At 40.1% G+C, this 19962-nt stretch overlaps 1 protein-coding gene and 1 long non-coding RNA gene across 10 annotated transcripts in view; one reads left to right on the top strand and one right to left on the bottom strand.

Moving 5' to 3' along the window:
* Positions 1-19962, bottom strand: part of SH3D19 (SH3 domain containing 19) — a 169797-nt gene that overhangs the window by 11818 nt on the left and 138017 nt on the right. For 5 of the 7 annotated variants that reach the window (XM_030563551.1, XM_030563544.1, XM_030563549.1 and 2 more), the window contains 8 exons: positions 18698-18810; positions 15392-15450; positions 9901-10165; positions 9225-9293; positions 8895-9035; positions 6361-6433; positions 5818-5948; positions 2154-2212 (listed from right to left, as the gene is read on the bottom strand). In XM_030563551.1, coding sequence (XP_030419411.1) covers positions 2154-2212; positions 5818-5948; positions 6361-6433; positions 8895-9035; positions 9225-9293; positions 9901-10165; positions 15392-15450; positions 18698-18810 — 910 coding nt within the window. The remainder of the gene's footprint in view (positions 1-2153; positions 2213-5817; positions 5949-6360; positions 6434-8894; positions 9036-9224; positions 9294-9900; positions 10166-15391; positions 15451-18697; positions 18811-19962) is intronic. The other 2 variants (XM_030563545.1, XM_030563546.1) reach the window with 2 other exon arrangements.
* The window catches only part of LOC115652054, a 33876-nt gene continuing 22879 nt past the window's right edge, over positions 8966-19962 (top strand). For 2 of the 3 annotated variants that reach the window (XR_004000522.1, XR_004000523.1), the window contains exon 1: positions 18742-18828. This is a non-coding gene — a long non-coding RNA (uncharacterized LOC115652054). Of the gene's footprint in view, positions 9043-18741; positions 18829-19962 lie in introns of those variants that run through there. The other variant, XR_004000524.1, reaches the window with a different exon arrangement.

Here is a 19962-nt window from a genome sequence, read left to right as displayed (position 1 = left end):
CACACACAATTCAATTTTTTTCATTTAACTGGAACATAAAGTGGCTGTGGAGCAATATTTAAATCACTGAATGCACCAATCATTTAGTACCACCCCTACAGGGTGAAGGAGGCTTTGACCCTAAGAGCTCCTCATGCCAGATTGCATTCTGTTATCATGCTATTTTCCCAAAAGGTGGCTTGTAATATATCACTGGAAAACTAATAACTCACTGATCATTAATATTCTTGCACAATGAATGTATAGTCAAAGAACTGTAAAGATGTGCTGGAAATATGTGACAAAAATGTGTTTAAACCAGGGATGTCAGGGAGAATTCATAAACGGATTTTCTCCAGACAATGGAAAGAGGCCAACATCTCAGATCAGATGTGGCCAAATTCAATGGGCTAGTCACTTGTATCAGAGGTTGCAGGATGGGATAATTTGCATTTTAAAAATCACCAGCAAGGGCGGAACCAGCACAGAATCTATACCAGACAGCATGGTGTCCACACCCAGCGGGGAAAGGAACTTTATCTGAGGATACACTTCAAAATAACACATTTCAAAGGTTTACTGGACTATAAGGAGGGGAGTGAACGCTTTAGTTATTCTTCACCTTAGGAATCAAAGAAACCATGTGCTTTCAGCTCCATGTGCTGGATCCTGGCTAAAGGTCAAGCCAGCCATGCAGGAAGAAAGACTATGGTGACAAAAACTGCTTTGAAGAAAAGACACTAGTATATTAAGTAGTTTTAGACTTAGAAGCATATTTTATTTTGTTTGTAACCTGTTTTGTTTGCTTCTACCCTGATTCCTTATATTTGATATTACTTAAATCTGTGTCCTTTTGTTAACAAACCTGTTTTACTTATAGCATACACCAACTCAATGCTTCGATTGAAATAGACTTGGTTAACCCCATTGAACGTAATAAGCTACTGTGTACTGTCTTGTTAAAGGACCAGTGAACTTGTTTTTGTGAGAGTGTTGAAGAAAGACGTCTATGAGGAACATGGGAATGGGGTTCACTGATTGTTACCTGCGAGACAAGGTTTGCACTGGCAGAATCCTAAAAAGTTTGCTGGCAAGGCAGACAAGCCAGTGTGTCGGAGAGCTGATACATAGCAAGTGGGAACTTTGCTGCTGCTGCTACACTGAGTCTGAGGGGGCAACACAGAAACTCACAGTTTTGGGAACCTCAGCAGATTGTCACATAGCTGTAAAAAGGAATCCCTGCCCCCTCCCCACCTCTTTCTGTGATATAATTTGAACCCTGATCACGTATTGGTCACCCTTCTTCATAATTCTAAATTTTTCAGTTTATTTAGCTAAAAGTTTTTTGTTGTTTTTTTTAAAGAGGGTAATATGGAGGGAGGGACTTTTAAAATCAGATTGCTACTGCTGATCTTTTCTTGTGACTTTCAAAGCTGCCAGAAAAGTGGAGTTTGAATAGTTCTATTAATTTGAAATTATTTTTTTCTTAATCTTACCTTTAAGGGAAAGGCTCAGACTGTTTTGTGTAACCCAGCTCTGCTTCATTTTGTTTTTCACTTTGCAAGTGAACAATCATGTAAGTCAACAAACTAGGACTGTCCAAAAATGATACTACAGAATGCAACTGAAATCAAGTTGTATCCATTTGCAGCAGGAATGATACTGCCTCTCGTAGTCTTTCTGTATTAAAATAAGTCTATAATAATTGATCATGTGAGGTGCTAAGCACATGCAATTGATGGGACTGGTAGGTTCACAGACCCTCTCAGCATCAACCCCTAGAAGTAGCTCTTCTCAGTATCTCAAAAAAGCAGATTGATTTCAAAGTCAATATCATCTACCATTTCTTGAATCTGTGAAGTTCAGTCTGTTGTTTATATTCCAGCCAAAAATAAAATTGAATTGTTTTGAGTCATCTTTCAGGAATATTTGTTCTATTTTACAGTAATTAGTGCTTAATTTCATATGAATGAGACGAAAAATTGAAAGATTCTTATTCAAATATTCCTAGTTTGCAAAAATTAAACAGCATAAACTAAAATATTGGTGCATCAGAATTTGACTAAATTAACTCTAATGCCTCTGTAAATCTGAAGTAAACATAATCCGTCTGCTTATTTGTTTTTCATATATGTCAAGATTAAAAAGAGAGCAACAATGTGTATGAAACTCACTTAATATATGGCGATGAAAACAATACTTTTTTCCTGTTCTCTTCCTCTGGAACATCAATCTAATAATGAGAAGACCAAAAAAACAAAACAATACACAATCAATCTTAAAATTACAGTGGCATAAATTTAGCATATTTAATGTTAAAATTAGCATATTCTCCATTCAAATTAGTCAATTACATTGCAGTTTCAGCTGCAGATGCCACACAGAATGACCAGATGTCCTGATTTTATAGGGACAGTCCCAATATTTGCGGCTTTGTCTTATATAGGTGCCTATATTTTATATAGACATGTATTACCTCTCACCCCTGTCCCAATTGTTCACACTTGCTATCTGGTCACTCTATCTACATGGCACTACATAATCAAGGGAATGTTCTGATCATTGGCTACACTGGGGGTGGTGGTGGTGCTGCTACTGTTTTGACATAATCACTTAACTCTTTGATGCCAGGGGCCCATCATCATTGCTATTCAACATTATGGAAACAAACAACGTTTCATAATTTCCATTACTAACAGTGTGTTTTAATAGCAATAGTCCTCTTTGTTGACTGGCAGAAAATGGAATTGAATGCTACTACACACTGTTGCTTTTGGCTCCAGGCTCATAATTGATATTGCAATCTATTATCTGCTAGTGCAATATTTAGAAATATCCATTCCGGGCTTTGATCATCCAGATTTTGCCATCCGTACCCCAAATAAACAAACATGTCTCAAATTGTACTTCAGTCTGCATGCAAAGACAGAATGCAAAAAGAGATTAAGTGTCACCAAAAGCCCTCTTCCTTATCCCATTTGGAGCTGTAGGCTGTGCACTAAGGGACCCTGCATGTGTATGGTTTTAAGTTTTTATTTAAAAATATAATCACAGTCATCTGATCTCTTGTCACACAAGAGAGCTGCAAAATACGCAGCATGGCCTAGTGGAGTAAACATAAGATTGGGAGTCTAAAGACCTTGTTTGTAGTCCTGGTTCTGTCACTACTCACTGATGGCCTGACCCAAGTCCCTCACTAATCAATGGGAGTCTTTTCATTGAACATCTGTGGGTGCTGGATTGGGCCATGCTTTACTTTCAGATAATGTTTGAAGTGTACCATAAATGCTAAGTATTATTATTTGATGCCTAGACCTCATGCTGATATCCAGCTTAACATTATGAGATAGAGAGAGAATTGGCCCTTGTATCAGTACTGAATCTCTGGCCCCAATGAGCTGATTATCTCTGTTAACTGTTTTTTTTTTTAAATAAAGTGTTCTCTCTTCCCAACCGGTTTTTTTTGTTAATTTCCAAACTGTAAAGAAAATATTTTTAGTGCTAAAAAAGTTCAATTCCCTTTTAAAAATAAAATAAAACCTTCAAAATTAAATATTAGTATGTAAGAATCATTCCTGAGTACACAGAAAAAATTAAAAGGGGAGCAGCTCAGGAACACGTTCCTAGGTTCATTTTCCCCTTATTTATTAGCTACTGGATCCCACAGTATGTTGTCTAACAATTCCAGTATTGTCTGACAGAGTGAGCCAAATGCCGGCCTGGCGCAGCTCCACTGACTTTGGGCTTGTCTATACAGGGCCCCACAATTAGAGGAGCGTGAGTACTCTAACTGCTCCAAGTAGACCCCGCTGACACAAACTAAAAGATACCTATTTCATGTCAACATAATCTTGTTTCAAACAAGATTGTGTATGTTTACACCACTGCTGCATTTGGCCCATGATGTTCACTCTACTGTTTTAAAACAGAATAAAACTTTGTTTTTAAAAGTTAGCCATCAATAGAAATCAAATTGTGAATTACAAAATGTTTGCTTAGAAACAAGAAGGTGAAAGGTGCAGTCTGTTTACCTCACAAATCTCAATATTAGTCCTGTGCGAGAGTAACACCCCTGCCCCATCTCACTATTCCCAGCTATGACAATATTTATCATTCAGTAATGGTATTGAGCATATTAAAACTCACTAATCTAAGCCATTAAAAAACAGAATCAGAGTCTCTTGTGTACAACTCCCTCATGATGGTTAGAAAATACCCAAAGTTATTAATGTAGCAGCAGTTCCAAAAGTAAGTTGTGCATGTGTAACTTAAGGTGTGATGTTAATCCCGTTTAGTTAAACCAGTGTAAAAAACTGTCTGAACATGGTGGAACACTGTATGAACATTTTGGACTAGCTAAAGTTGATTCCTAATACAAAATTTTGGACTAGCTAAAGTTGATTCCTGATACAAAATTTACCTGGATAACAAGTGGAATAAAATGCACAGGAGAGAAGGTAAATTAGGCCTTGATCATGGACTTGATAATGGACTTGAGCTAAACCAAAATCACCGTGTCCACAAAGCCTTTGGCACTATTTTAACTAAACTGGTTTAAAATCTGACATTAAGTGTCCACATAAATAAGCCCACAGAAATGGCAGGGCTGGGAATGGAATCCAGATCTCTTGACTTCCTTGATCAGTACACTATCCACCGGATGACTAAAGATACATAAATGAAGTGGAAGTTTCTATGCCACTATCAGTAGGCCCTGGTCTACATTACAAACTTATGTTGGTATAACTACACCTCTGAGGGCTTGTCTAGACTACCTGCTGGATCGGTGGGCAGCGACTGATCCAGCAGAGGTTGATTTATCACATCTAGTCTAGACCAGGCCTGAGTGGTGTGGAAAATCCCCAAAGCAACATAGTTATACCCATCTAACTCCCAGTCTACACAGCGCTATGTCGACAGAAGTCTTCTCCCATCAACATGACTGCCACCTCTTAGGGCAGTGGAGTACCTTCGCTGATGGGAGAAGCTCTCTTGTTGGCATAGGCAGCATTTTCACTAAGTGCCACGGTGACCCAGCTGCTTCAGTGCTGTAAGTGTAGACAAGTCCTTAGAAAAACTGTGTCTGCTAGGTCCCATGTCTCAGATTCCCTTATCCAGGTCTCTTCGCACTGAGCAGGCTATCCTGTAAAAATTTGCAGCCATGGTGTTATCTCCTCAATACTTCCTCACTACTGGTTTGATTACCCTTATTGTATAAAGTGACCCTTCCTTTTAGGAGTTCTAAATTTGTTTTCTTTTGGGAGCTTTTTTATTGGTGACTTGCATCATTCAAGAGGTTTTGTTTTTGTTTTTCCAAAATAAACTTGTCTGCTGCAATTTTTAAAACATACTTCAATATCAGCATACCACATCAGGGTGCACATCTTGGGAGGGTTGAAGGTATCCCAATACTCAAATAATTGAATGCAAATCCTTGATGGGACTTCTTAAGTGTAGCTTAATTGCAGCTTCTTGCTTAAGTGTAGCTGTTTAAAATAATCTGCTCTGTAACACCAGGGAAACTCCCATGGGAATTTTCCCAGACGAAACAGAACAGAATCTGGTCGGGGTGATTTATAGCATTTCTTAAGTAACAGCTGCAATTCTCTCACTTGACTTTAAATTAACATGAGAATCATATCTATAATGGTTGGGCAGAGTTGCAAGATTAAGTAGATTTCTAATATCACACAAACAAACTGATCTCTCTTCTGTGCACTGATACAAAATTTACCTGGATAACAAGTGGAATAAAATGCACAGGAGAGAAGGTAAATTAGGCCTTGATCATGAACATGAGTGGAACACGCTATATTTCAATGGAAATGGGCTACATACAATCACTTTAACGAAGTTGGCAGGAAATATCCCTGTGCGATTCCTGAGTTTTCCTCTGTACCACTCATTATCTATTTTCTCCAGAAGATAAACAGTCTCTCCAGAATGGAGGTCCAAATCATCAGCATGCTCTGTAAGACAGCATAATTTCAGTTACAGTTAGTGTTAAATGCAGTGAATTTCTCTAAGTAAAAGCTTATTAAATATATACCATACCCAAAAGTTGAATCAGTTTTAAAAAGTCTTTATTAACATAGGTATACGGTTTGACATGTAAGCTTTAACTCAAAATTGGTCTGAGCTAAAACCATGGATCAGAACATCCACACATTCACGGCAAGTCTAGATCCAAACTTAACAACTTGGGCTCTGCAACTGTACCACATTTCAAATTCCTGTGAAAATCAAAACGCTACATGCCTTTTAAACCTGTGTTCCAAAGAACAGATAAAAAGTTTTGACTATTTTCTTCTCTGCTTTGGAAGCACATTTTACACTATTAGTCAAACTATACACTTATTAGTATTATTTATGTGCACTCACCTGCTGGAAAATCATGCAGCACTACAGCATGAGGAGCACTTTTGTCAGAAACCCTCTGAATATTGTTTGAATCCTTACAAAAAACACAAGCAATTTAGAAATTATGAAAGATATTAACATGAACATTCAATTATTAATTCTGAAAGATATTTTTGGTTTTGGACACAATTCTATCATGCATGTATGATTCCAAACTGCCACCTTTAAAGAAATGGGCCTGATTCTTCTCTCAGTTATACTGGTTTAAATAAAAAGTAATTCCATTGAATGCAGTCAGCCAGGTGTAGAACCAATGTAAATGAGAGGAAAATTGATGCAGTGTATTCATATCTATTCTCTCTTATCTGACTGTATTACAACAATTTTGGAGTTCTGCAGCACACTCTATCTGGAGACTTTTGCCATGTTATTCTGATGGTACTGCCTTTTATACCCCTTAAAACCTCTATAGACCTTTTCTGTCATAGTAATGACTCTCACAGTAACTTTCCTTCTTCCAGGAGCACCAAACTTTGCTGGTTGATGGCACTTATATTTTCTCCCCTTTTTGTTTTTGGCCATCAGCTATGTCATCTCCATAACATATTTGGCTCATGAAGTGTTAATCTAGAGGTTTTTCTACATTGTAGCACAAATAAAGATACTCTACTGATAAGATTTAGTTGGGGCTGTGCATGATATTCAATGTAAAACTAAACATAGATATTAAATTTCAACACTGGCAGTTTTTTGAGTTTGCAGATTCTGTGAACATGTGATGTTTCACATGAACATTATTATATCAGTGAAATTTTGATTTAGCTGGGGGTGCATTTTCATATTAACTAGTTCCTTTTCTATACTAGGAAAATTTTCTAAAAAAATTTCTCACTGTTTCTAACATCAGTTTGGCTGAACAAATTTTAGCAACATTGTAAGCTCTAGTATAGATAGGCTATCAGCTGTCCACATATTAAACATCACATCAATTATGCTCAGAGCTGTTCATATAAATGAAGTTTCCTAGGGCAGACAAAATGTTTTCATGCATTTTGAAACTCTGGTGAATTTTGAGCTGGGATTGGCTGCATGGTTAAAGTCAAATAGCTGTAGTCATATGATATTCCTGCTGGTTTCCTGATTGGCTAAGCACCCCTAGGCGCTTGAATCAGGGTCAGCAGAAGTCATTCTGACTTATTTTCTCAGGTCTTGTCTACAGTACAGCATTCAGCTAGTTGCGCTTCAGTTGCTTGTATTGCACCAATTGAAGCACCAGTGATTGAGTGTCTCCATACTAGTCACTCTCAACTATTTTAAGGTTCGCCCTTAAGTCCACACTAAATCAGCCCTAAACCAATTAGAGTGGGCTATCAAAAATTCATTCATAAATTTCATAGATTTTAAGGCCAGAAGGAGCCATTGTGACAGTCTGACCTCCAGCATTCAAAGCTGGCAAACTTTAGTCCACCAGCTGAGAGCCCCCATTCTGCCCTTTCAGCAATGCGCCCCACATTAGCCCTGCCTACTCAGAAATACCCTCCCAGTCATACCTCCACCCCTGCAGTGCAGGTCCTCATAGTGATCTAACCGTGGATTGCAAACTGAGACTACCTCAGCCCACCTGTGATTCATCAGAGTGAGATCATCGGCTAGTAACCCATCAGTGGTTCACTAGTTAAGGAGCAGTACATTGCTGGAGGGATGTGCATATATAGAAGTTGCGTGGAGTGTGCCTTGGAAGAGCATGGCTGGGGTACAGGGGAGATTCCATAGTAGGAGGTATCGCAACAGAGAGAGAGAGCACTGACTCAGCTGATGATCCAAAAATGTCGGGAGACTGGCTTTTCTGAGTAGATTGGAGTAAGTTTATAGGAGAAATATCACAAAAACTGCATATTAATCTACCTCCCACCCGCTAGTAGAAGGATTTCAACTCGCTGCCTTGGCTGATGAAGTGAGGGCTGATGAATAATTGCTTTGTTTGAATGTAATTCAATGCAATACAAAGAGTACATAACATGAACACAGTGCAAAAACTGAGCAATGTGAATTACAGTGTACCGGAACATAACATAAGAACAGCCGTACTGGGTCAGACCAAAGGTCCATCTAGCCCAGTATCCTGTCTTCAGACCGTGGCCAATGCCAGGTGCCCCAGAGGGAGTGAACCTAACAGGTAATGATCAAGTGATCTCTCTCCTGCCATCCATCTCCACCTTCTGACAAACAGAGTCTAAGGGACACCACTCCTTACCCATCATGGCTAATAGCCCTTAATGGACTTAACCTCCTAGAATTTATCCAGTTCTCTTTTAAACACTGTTATAGTCCTATTAAGAATAAATGTATTCTTAATATGTATTAAATAAGAAATGCACACGTTTGATAAAATCAATGTGCTGCTGAGAGCTTGGAGTTGCTATTCTTATTATTAATCATTTTACCACAGTTGGGCCCTGAAACGTGCTAAGCACTGTACAAATGCATAGCAAGGCACAATTCCTCCACAGATGAGTTTACCATCTAAAAAGATTTAATGAATTCTTAATGTTTACCTTTTGCTTGCTTTTCAGACGCTCATCTAGGCGGGTGATTATCTTCATATGAGACAAGTGCACTTTGCCGGTTTCCCCTCCCTTTTGGCACTTGAAGTAATTGCTGTCAATCTGCTCCAGCAGCACAAGAACATCCCCATGCTTTAAGGTACGGTAACATTTTTTGAAACCAAGAGATTTAATAAACCAATATTACATTTTTTAGAGTGTAACCTTTAAAGCTTAAAACAGTTGATGCTTTAACATAATAAAAAACTAATGATTTAGTGTGTACCTGCAGAGAGAGAGAAAGAGAGCGAGAGAGACAGAGGGAGAGAGAATTTCTTTTACCTTGCAGCTGAGGTCTCCAGGGTTTCTAGAAGAGAAATCTTCCTTGACAATTCCATGAGGCACAGGCAGCTTAAATAGAAATCCAGACAAATTACTCACAAACTAAATTAACTCGCACACTCTAAACACCTGAAATTCATGCTGCATGAACACAAGAGCCTGTACAGTGATGCAATGTAATACAGATACATCCATCTTTCCCTCCTATGTGTTTTGGCCACTGGACAAACAATTTAGGAAGAAATTTTCAAAGGTTTTTTTATTATATTATTATTATTAAAGAAAATGGGTATTTACAACTTAACTGCCATTTGTGCCTTTGAAAAATATCATCTATACAATGTAAGTCAGAGTTTAAGGGTGCACAAAAGGGACAAGAGACCTTTCCCTTATCTCAGTCCTTGCTCACCCCACAGTGTAGCTTCCATTTCCTCCTAGCACCCTAGGTTCATTCACAAGACACCCAAAGGCTGTGGAGAAGGTCAGGAAGGAGGCAGAGCTCTTATTTATTGATAGATACATAGACAGACAGACATAAAAACAAACACCCCCCCATGGAAATATGCTGAAGGTAAAGAGCAGCAGACTCCTCCCTCACAATAAAGCACCTTATACTCTGTACTGGAAACAGCTCTATCCTATATGCAAAAGCCAGGCACAATATCTCCACTCTCACCATGTATTTATTGTAGAGAGTGTGCCCTGGTTTAGGTCGAGGTGGTAATGCTGGGTCTTGATTTTTTAAAACTTGACTCTTTGCTCTCTTGACTCCCATTCCAAACATGTCATGTCTTTTATGGAGTGTCAGGTCAGACGAGGATCGGCAAAAAGGGTCCTTTTGGGAAGAGGTCTTGGTTCCAAAGTGTTTTGGTGGAGGTGGCCTTCCAGGAATGGCTTTAGGTGGAGGCAGTCGAGCTGGTAAAATTTTTCCATCCACAGACCTAGAGATTGGTTGAATGATCAAAGAAGTGTGCATTTTAAACGAGCATATATACCCCCAGTAATCTCTGAGACAGCCACACAGAATTCAATAGGGAAATAAGATTAATTAAAACAGGAAGAACAATACAGTAGAATTTGGATTATTTGAAGCTCTCTGGAAATACCTGAAACCTTTGGATAATTGAGGGAATTGAATAATCAAGGAAGCCTTCTCAGTAGGGTTCCTTGACTGCAGATTTCAAATCTTGCTGGCCAGTTCCAATTACAGGGAGCTGGCTGGCTGGCTTCCCTAGGGCCCTCTAACTAGGTAAGACTTCAACCAGGCCACCTACCATTAAAAAGCTTTGTCCAGAGTGGAAGTGCTTTGAATGAAGTGCTTTAGCTGAAGACTTGTTGAACACTGCTGGTTCACCTGGATTTAGGAAATTAATCTGACTCATTTCTTAGGATCTCACTTATCTGAAACATCCTGTCGTGCGAACTCAATCATGCCCCCAGCTAAACTGATGGGACAAGACCCTACTTTGGATAACAGGCATCATCAGATTAATAGAACCATTTGCCACTTTTGTGAAATGAGATTATTCTGTACAGAAAGCTACATTCAGAATGTCCAGGCTTCCTGGTTAAGTTCTAAGTATAAATTTTCAAAAGTGCCAAGAGACTTAGGATCCTAAGTCCCATTGAATGTCTACAGGATTCAGACACCTAAGTAACTTGTACACTTGAAAATGTACCACTACAAACACTGGTCAAAAAGAGCTAAAAAAATGGTGCTGCCTGTACTGTGTATTCACGGAATGTGATTTTCAAAGGCTAAGAATGTGACCAAATCAATAACTTGTGTACTCAAAAGGTACCTCTCTTCTAAATAAGGACTGCTTTCCTGTCAAATTTCAGTTTTGTATCCCTAACTGGATAGGTACTAACTGTCCAAAAACAGGATTTATTTTTTTTAAATAATGGAGAAATCTTTATGCAATCTTGAATATAGTGACCCAGATATTAGAAACACCACAATATTACATGTTTCCTCTACAATTTACTCTGGCATTTTATAAGAGGTTCATTAGTTCAACGCAAACAAGTATTCACAAGCATGAGTTCTCAAAAGGTCGTAATAACAATAAGCCACCACAAGTTATGTATTAATAGGCTTTTGGCCTGCGTGTCTGGTGTTTTCAGCAAGTGCCTTCAACCACTTGAGAAGAGTATTAATAAGCTCATCAATGCACCCACCACGTGTTCCTTATCGCTATTACAATATGGGCTCTAGTCAATACACAGTTTTGTGAGGATTTATGCCAGATATCGTTCCATTATGAAAAAAAGTCTTCTAAAAGAGTAAGTGAACATAGTAGGAAAATGGTTATATACATCTTTTCTCAACTATTTTGAATATATTCATTCTAACCCTTTCTCTCTTTTTTCAGAATTTCTTGGACCTTCATCTCCCCGTTCTTGTTCTTCAAAATCCCAGCTTATCATTTCAGCACCAATTAATGTTCCTATGGCCCCCTTCAACTCACTTTTGTTAAAAAAAAAATAAAAAGAATGAGAGAAATCTTTTCATCTCTGTTCAGTTCCTCCCCCAATCCCTAACCTTCCACAAATAAGCATTTTAAACTAAAATGACAAAAACACAATTAGGACTGTTCGAAAACTGAACCACAAAAATAACCAGATTCTCAGCCCACTTTTTGTGAGGAGATATTATCAAATATCCAGCCTAAGAGATCTCATGTCTGGAAAATCACAGGGTTGTTATTAATCATAGGTCTTCTCTGAACTTGAGCAGAAAGGGAGGGGACAGAATTTCTATCTATTGGGTTCACGGAGAACATAAGGGAGAGGTCAAGAGTGATCTAAAATTAAATAAAGGCAAAAAGTGATACACATATAAAGAGAAACAATGAGTCATCTCATTTGTTCTCAAGGCAACTCTTCTTATAATCACTCTAACATTAGGAGATGCACTTAAACTTCAATAACAGAAATAGAGCTTTATTGTCATGATATCATAAGCAGAGTAAATTCAGTTCCAGGATCAGCTCAAGCCTCCTGATATAGGAAGGGGGAGAGGGTGACACAGTAAAACTTTGTGCTTTGGTACACAACCAGCTATAAAATCCATACATAGATATCAGTGCCTAGGTGGCCTGGGCTTATCAGCAGATCTTCTACCACTCACCATCCTGCCCCTGACAGTCAGTGGAGCCCTGGTCCAGGGCTGACCAACTTCCTTTTGCCTGTGAGTGCTACTCCTCTTCCTGTTGCTGAAGGGGTTAGGGAGGCTGTCATTCCTCCCACAGTTCCACTAGGGTCTCGGGACTGAAGAGTAAGCAAACTGTGGAGGTACTGTACAGCAGTGGTTCTCAAAGCCCATCCACCGCTTGTTCAGGGAAAGCTCTGGCAGGCCAGGTGGGTTTGTTTACCTGCCACGTCTGCAGGTTCAGCCGATTGCGGCTCCCACTGGCCACAGTTTGCCACTCCAGGCCAATGGGGGTCTGTGCGAAGCAGTGGCCAGCACATCCCTTGGGCCGTGCCGCTTCCTGCAGCCCCCATTGGCCTGGAGCAGCGAACTGCAGCCAGTAGGAGCCACGATCAGCTGAACCTGCGGATGCGGCAGGTAAACAAAAAGACCCGGCCTGCCAGAGCTTTCCCTGAACAAGCAGTGGATGGGCTTTGAGAACCATTGCTGTACATAACACATCTAGAGCTTCAGAATGACTGCTGACCTGGCACCTTTCCTCTTCAGCAACAATTCCTAGAAGGGCAACTGCCACCTCTTTGCTCCCACAGCCCAGCCCCAACCACAAGAGCAAGTGAAGACTCATAGATTCATAGACTCTAGGACTGGAAGGGACCTCGAGAGGTCATCGAGTCCAGTCCCCTGCCCTCATGGTAGGACCAAATACTGTCTAGACCATCCCTGATAGACATTTATCTAACCTACTCTTAAATATCTCCACAACCTCCCTAGGCAATTTATTCCAGTGTTTAACTACCCTGACAGTTAGGAACTTTTTCCTAATGTCCAACCTAAATCTCCCTTGCTGCAGTTTAAGCCCATTGCTTCTTGTTCTATCATGAGAAGCTAAGGTGAACAAGTTTTCTCCCTCCTCCTGATGACACCCTTTTAGATACCTGAAAACTGCTATCAGGTCCCCTCTCAGTCTTGTCTTTTCCAAACTAAATAAACCCAATTATTTCAGCCTTCCTTCATAGGTCATGTTCTCAAGACCTTTAATCGTTCTCGTTGCTCTTCTCTGGACCCTCTCCAATTTCTCCACATCTTTCTTGAAATGTGGCGCCCAGAACTGGACACAATATTCCAGTTGAGGCCTAACCAGCGCAGAGTAGAGTGGAAGAATGACTTCTCGTGTCTTGTTTACAACAGACCTGTTAATGCATCCCAGAATCACGTTTGCTTTTTTTGCAACAACACTGTTGACTCATATTTAGCTTGTGGTCCACTATGACCCCTAGATCTCTTTCTGCCATACTCCTTCCTAGACAGTCTCTTCCCATTCTGTATGTGTGAAACTGATTGTTCCTTCCTAACTAGAGCACTTTGCATTTGTCTTTATTGAACTTCATCCAGTTTACCTCAGACCATTTCTCCAATTTGTCCAGATTGTTTTGAATTTTGACCCTGTCCTCCAAAGCAGTTGCAATCCCTCCCAGTTTGGTATCGTCTGCAAACTTAATAAGCGTACTTTCTATGCCAACATCTAAGTCATTGATGAAGATATTGAACAGAGCCGGTCCCAAAACAGACCCCTGCGGAACCCCACTTGTTATACCTTTCCAGCAGGATTGGGAGCCATTAATAACTACTCTCTGAGTATCGTCATCCAGCCAGTTATGCACCCACCTTATAGTAGCCCCATCTAAATTGTATGTGTCTAGTTTATTGATAAGAATATCATGCGAGACTGTATCAAATGCCTTACTAAAGTCTAGGTATACCACATCCACCGCTTCTCCCTTATCCACAAGACTCGTTATCCTATCAAAGAAAGCTATCAGATTAGTTTGACATGATTTGTTCTTTACAAATCCATGCTGGCTATTTCCTATCAGCTTACCACCTTCCAAGTGTTTGCAGATGATTTCCTTAATTTCTTGCTCCATTATCTTCCCTGGCACAGAAGTTAAACTAACTGGTCTGTAGTTTCCTGGGTTGTTTTTATTTCCTTTTTATAGATGGGCACTATATATTTGCCCTTTTCCAGTCTTCTGGAATCTCTCCCGTCACCCATGACTTTCCAAAGATAATAGCTAGAGGCTCAGATACCTCCTCTATTAATTCCTTGAGTATTCTAGAATGCATTTCATCAGGCCCTGGTGACTTGCAGGCATCTAACTTTTCTAAGTGATTTTTAACTTGCTCTTTTTTTATTTTATCTTCTAAATCTACCCCTTTCCCATAAGCATTCACTATGTTAGACATTCCTCCAGACTTCTCAGTGAAGACTGAAACAAAGAAGTCATTAAGCATCTCTGCCATTTTCAAGTTTCCTGTTACTGTTTCTCCCTCCTCACTGAGCAGTGGGCCTACCCTGTCCTTGGTCTTCCTCTTGCTTCTAATCTATTGATAAAAAGTCTTCTCGTTTCCCTTTATTCCCATAGCTAGTTTGAGTTCATTTTGTGCCTTTGCCTTTCTAATCTTGCCCCTGCATTCCTGTGTTGTTTGCCTATATTCATCCATTGTAATCTGACCTAGTTTCCATTTTTTATATGACTCCTTTTTATTTTGTAGGTCATGCAAGATCTCGTGGTTAAGCCAAGGTGGTCTTTTGCCACAGTTTCTATCTTTCCTACCCATCGGAATAGCTTGCTTTTGGGCCCTTAATAGTGTCCCTTTGATAGCTGTTGATGGTCTTTTCTGTAGAGGAGAGGATGGTCTCCAGCTCTATCTGCTTTCAGTTATGGGCGAAGGGGCTAAAGCTGAGAGAACAGAGTGGCAGTCAAACAATAAGAAAAGAGCTGAGTTGCAATCTTTCTAAAGACTTCCCTTTTCCACCATACCAATTAGCCACAATGTGGTGTACATTAGTTGGCTATTGGTGCATGCCTAATTATTAGTGATTATATCAAAAGCACAACTTACACAAGCCTACTGTCTTAATAATATACAGTTGATAAGTATGCATACTAGACCGACTAAGCAAACCAACCCAGTAGCTAATCTGAAATTGTTACTTAGAAATTCTACTCACCTAGGGGGCAGCACAGGCTCTGTCCAAGAAGTACCTGTTGGATCTGAATGTTCAGATTCCTACAAGAACACAAAAATGCGATTTTTGTTAATGTAAGAGATAGTAACAGGTTACTGTTTAAAAAGATACCTTTCTTATTTAAATTATACTTAACAGAGAAGAACTTCAAATCAGAGGCCAAAGGAAGTCCATCAAGAGGAACTTTTTGGGCAATGCTGTATAAGAATATATTAATTGGAGCCATGGAATGAATTTAAGAAGGGGAAAATTTAGGCTGAATAGCAGGATAATTGTAAATATGATAACTCTTAGCTTGAGGGATAATATTTCTCTCTCAAAAAATGTGGTGGGAGCACCGTCACTGCGGACATATAAAAAGTAGACTGAACAATGCACTAGAAATAATATTGTATGGAAGAAACCTGCACTGGCAGGGGATGGACTAGATCAGAATTGTGTTGTCTCTTGCAGTTACTTGACTCTTCTACATTCTCTTTCAGACAATGGCTCTCTGTGTCATGCAGCTAATTGGGCAATCATGTCACCCATGGTGGTGAACATCTTTTCTTATGAATAATTATTGGTATTACCATAGTGTGGTAGGACCCCTAGTCATGGACCAGGACCCCATTGTCCTAGGTGTTTTATAAACACATAATAAAGACACAGTCTCTGCCCTAAAGTGCTTACAGCCTAAGTGTAAGACAACAGAAAAGAGAGGGATGCAGACAAATGGGGGAATACAAGAAAACAATTAGTCTATTAATATTGGTCAACATGATGGTCAGCCTAACGGTTGTCAAGTTTTTTGTAGACATCACGGCAAATGAGTTTCAAGGAGGAATTTGAAGGAGGATAATGAGTTAGTTTTGCAGGTGTTTATGGGGAGCTACTGCAAAGTGTGAGGGGCAGCATAAGAGAAGCACAAAGGTACTTGTTTGAAAATTTATCAAATGGATGGAGGCTAGCATCATGGCAGGAGTTGACTTTTTAATACTGAATGAAAGATAAGTAGGGTAATGAAAGATAGTTAGGGTGGGGATAGATGGTGAAGGGCCTTGAAAATGAGACAAGTAGCTCAGATTTGACAGGATAGAGAAGGGGGTGCCTGAGGAGGGATGCAAAGAGAGGGATAACACAGTCAAAGCAATGGGCTAGGAAAGTGATTTTGCAGTAGCATTCTCAATGGATATGAGCAGTGCAAGATGTATTTGTCAAAGCCAGAAAAAAGGATGTTGCAGCAATTAAGATGTGAAATGGTGAGAGCCTGGACAAGAGTTTTAGCTGTGTGGATGAATATGAAAGGCCATATCTTAGAGATGTTATGCAGAAAGGATCTGCAAGACTTAGACATAGCCTGGATGTGAGCACCTCAGAGGAGGTCTGAGCTGAAGATGACTACCCAAGTTATGGGCCTGAGTGACAGGCGGGATAGTGGTATTACCCACAGTGATCAAGAAAGGGGGCTTGGGTGGGAGGAGATTAACAGCTCTGTTTTAGCCATATTGAGCTTGGCAGCTAGACATCCATGAGGAGATGTCAGAGAGACAGGCCAAGATTTTAGTTTGGACAGAAGGAGACAGATCTGGAGTAGAGAGAGGTAGCTCTGTGAGTTGTCAGCATAGAAATGGTAGCTGAATTTGTGTTGGTGGATGAGATTACCCAGAAATAAGGTATAAAGGGAGAAGAGAAGGAAACCAAGAACAGAGCCCCGTGGAGCCCTCATGGAAAGCCAGAGGGGTGATCCACTGAAGGAGCAATTAAGAAAAGACCAAGTCACAGGAGACAAGTGAGAACAAATTATCAAGAAGAGCTTGGTCCACTGTGTTGAAGGTGGCTGGTAGGTCAAGAAGGATGAGGATGGAGTAGCGGTTTTGAGCCTTGACTAGGAAGAAGTGTTTAGAAACTTTGGTGAGAGCAGTTTCAGTGGAGTGCAAGGCATGGAAGCTGGATTGGAGAGAGTCTAGGCAGGAACTGGGAGAGAGGAGCTCCAGACTGTGATTGTCAGCAGTGCATTCAGTGATCTTAGAGATGAAAGGGAGAAGGGGGGCAGTAATTGGAGAGGCAAGTGGGATCAAGCAAGGGTTGTTTTTTTAAGAGAGGAGAGACTAAACCATGCTTGTATTGTGAAGGGAAATATTCAGAAGCGATTGAGAGGTTAAGGAGAAGAATAAGGGAGGGGATGAGAGTAGGCATGAAGGAAATCAGGAGATGGGATGGAGTCTCTCAGGCAAGTTGAGGGGTTAGAGGAAGAGAGCAGATAAGAAACTTCTGAATCTATGACAATGGAGAAGAGAATCAAAGCAAGGGGAAGAGAATGCAAGACATTGCTTTTTATTTTGCCTTTCTAAGACATGTCCTTTGACAGATTACTCAGTGCTAAAGAAATCTCTGTAATATGAGGGTTTGTGTCTTTGCTATAATGGCCTACAATGCTTTGCAGTCATTCACAGGGGTGCAGGAATTCCATGCCTGATGATGCTCTGTCCACTGTTTCTTGTTCAGGAAAGTGTTCATATGGGCCTTTTGGTTTCATCTCTTTTCTGCTTGTTGTTTTAGCTGATTTCTCTTCCATTTTTGCCATCATGACTCTAGATTTAGACTTTTTTCCCCTGAATTTTCAAAGTTTTTCTCAAATAAATCTGAGTGAAAGGGGTCACAGCTCGTGGGGTGGGCAGAATCCCCATTTCCACAACTTTGTGGGACGTACTAGTATCTCCTGCTACTAGCACATCACCGATCATGAGTGGAAAGTAGAGAAGATGCATTTGAGAATAAACTATTGTTCTCAGGCTCTGGATAAACTAGTGGAAAATGTCTATATAATGCAGCCAGAAGTGAGAAAAGGGTGCTGTCAAGTTCCTCTTTATCATCAGAAACAATTTTTTCCCTCTCAGACTGGCATACAGACAGAGAGGTGCCTCCTTTCTGAAGACAGAGGATGCACTTTCAGAGGGTTGTGTGGGAATTTGGCCATGTCAGTCCTATCAGTTTAATGCCCTCTGCAAGACTTTGAAAGTTTACCCCAGGGAGCATGACAACAACTACTAAAGTACAGAAAACGAAAGATAAACATGATCAAAGCATAACAAAGTGTAAATATAAATTAACTAAGTGTTTTCCAGCACTGACAACAACCTAAATGATGTAGCCTGATTAAAAAATAAAATATGGAAGAAAAACATATGAAATGCCTTATAATTGTAACATCCTCGCCCCCCAAATGACTTATTTCACAATGAGCAATTTGTTACAAGAGACTGTTTGCTTTGCTAACCAAAAGGATGTATTACAGATACAACTTACCCTTTTTCTTGTTTGTTTCGCATTACTAGGCTTTCCAGCAACAATCCCAGAGGTGTTCCCAATTGGTTTTTCAGCAGGAAGAGGTGGAGGGATATGTGGAACTTCATTTAAAGCTGGAAAAGTATTAAATTGTAAATCTAATAAGTTCTTTGTAGGGACCAAAAGGGAGTGTAAAAAACCATAGATATTAACAATCAAAATGGATCCCCCAACACCTCTTTGTGAACACAAAAACTCCTTTAGCCTGTGCAGGTAGGATATGAGCAGGAGTACTGGAAAATACTGAGGACGTGCATAGGACACATCCCCATTTTGCAGAACATTGTAGGAGTACTTTCCTTACTGCGTAACCAATCTTCCTTTAAATCCAAAGACACTGGCTTTTTCCTCAGCTGTTCAAGTACAGTGAGGTTAGGGCAGTCTGGACAGAGTCTAGTGTGGTAGAAAAGAGAGAGCAGGAGAGAAGAGAGGCAGGTATGGTTGGAGGGGTTCATCTCTAGTCCATCAATAAAAGCCACTAAAAAGAATTTAATGTGTCCACACCATTGGCTTTAAATGCACTCTCTGAATGAAATCTGTGAAATGTTTGCATAAATTCTGCCAATATACTTATCCGTAATGCGTCTGTACGGACTGGGACATTTTTCAATCTATTTTACAGGGTATTTGTGTATTCAAATGATGCACTCAACAAAGTCTGAGGCACTTCTTTAAACCTGCTGGGCTTCTACCCATTATCAGAACTATGTAAAAAATGCTTATTGTCAGCCTAGACAGTCTAAACATTTAAAATCTTTTAAAATTATTTTTAAAAAGACTAAGTGAAAAGTTACCATCCAAATGAAGGCCTAGAGTCTTACCTTATGAATCAGCTGCTCACTGCATGAAAGGGGCTCTTAGGAGAGAATGTGGGGTTATTTTATTTAGCATAGAACATTTAATTGTATCTCAATGACCTGAAAGTCTGGATTGGAATTTAAAAAAAACAAACAAAAAACCCAAAGATGAATCCATCCCTTAGACCAGTGGTTCTCAAAGTCAGTCCGTTGCTTGTACAGGGACATCTCCTGGCTGCCCGGGCCAGTTTGTTTACCTGCCACGTCCGCAGGTTCGGCCGATCGCGGCTCCCATTGGCCACAGCTCACCGTTCCAAGCCAGTGGGGGCTGCCAGAACATCCCTCGGCCCACGCTGCTTCCCACAGCCCCCATTGGCCTGGAACGGTGAACCACGGCCAGTGGAAGCCGCAGTCGGCCAAACCTGTGGA

This window comes from Gopherus evgoodei, chromosome 5 (genome assembly GCF_007399415.2).
Source record: "Gopherus evgoodei ecotype Sinaloan lineage chromosome 5, rGopEvg1_v1.p, whole genome shotgun sequence".
NCBI lineage: Eukaryota > Metazoa > Chordata > Testudines > Testudinidae > Gopherus > Gopherus evgoodei.
This window is presented reverse-complemented; position numbering and strand designations above follow the sequence as displayed.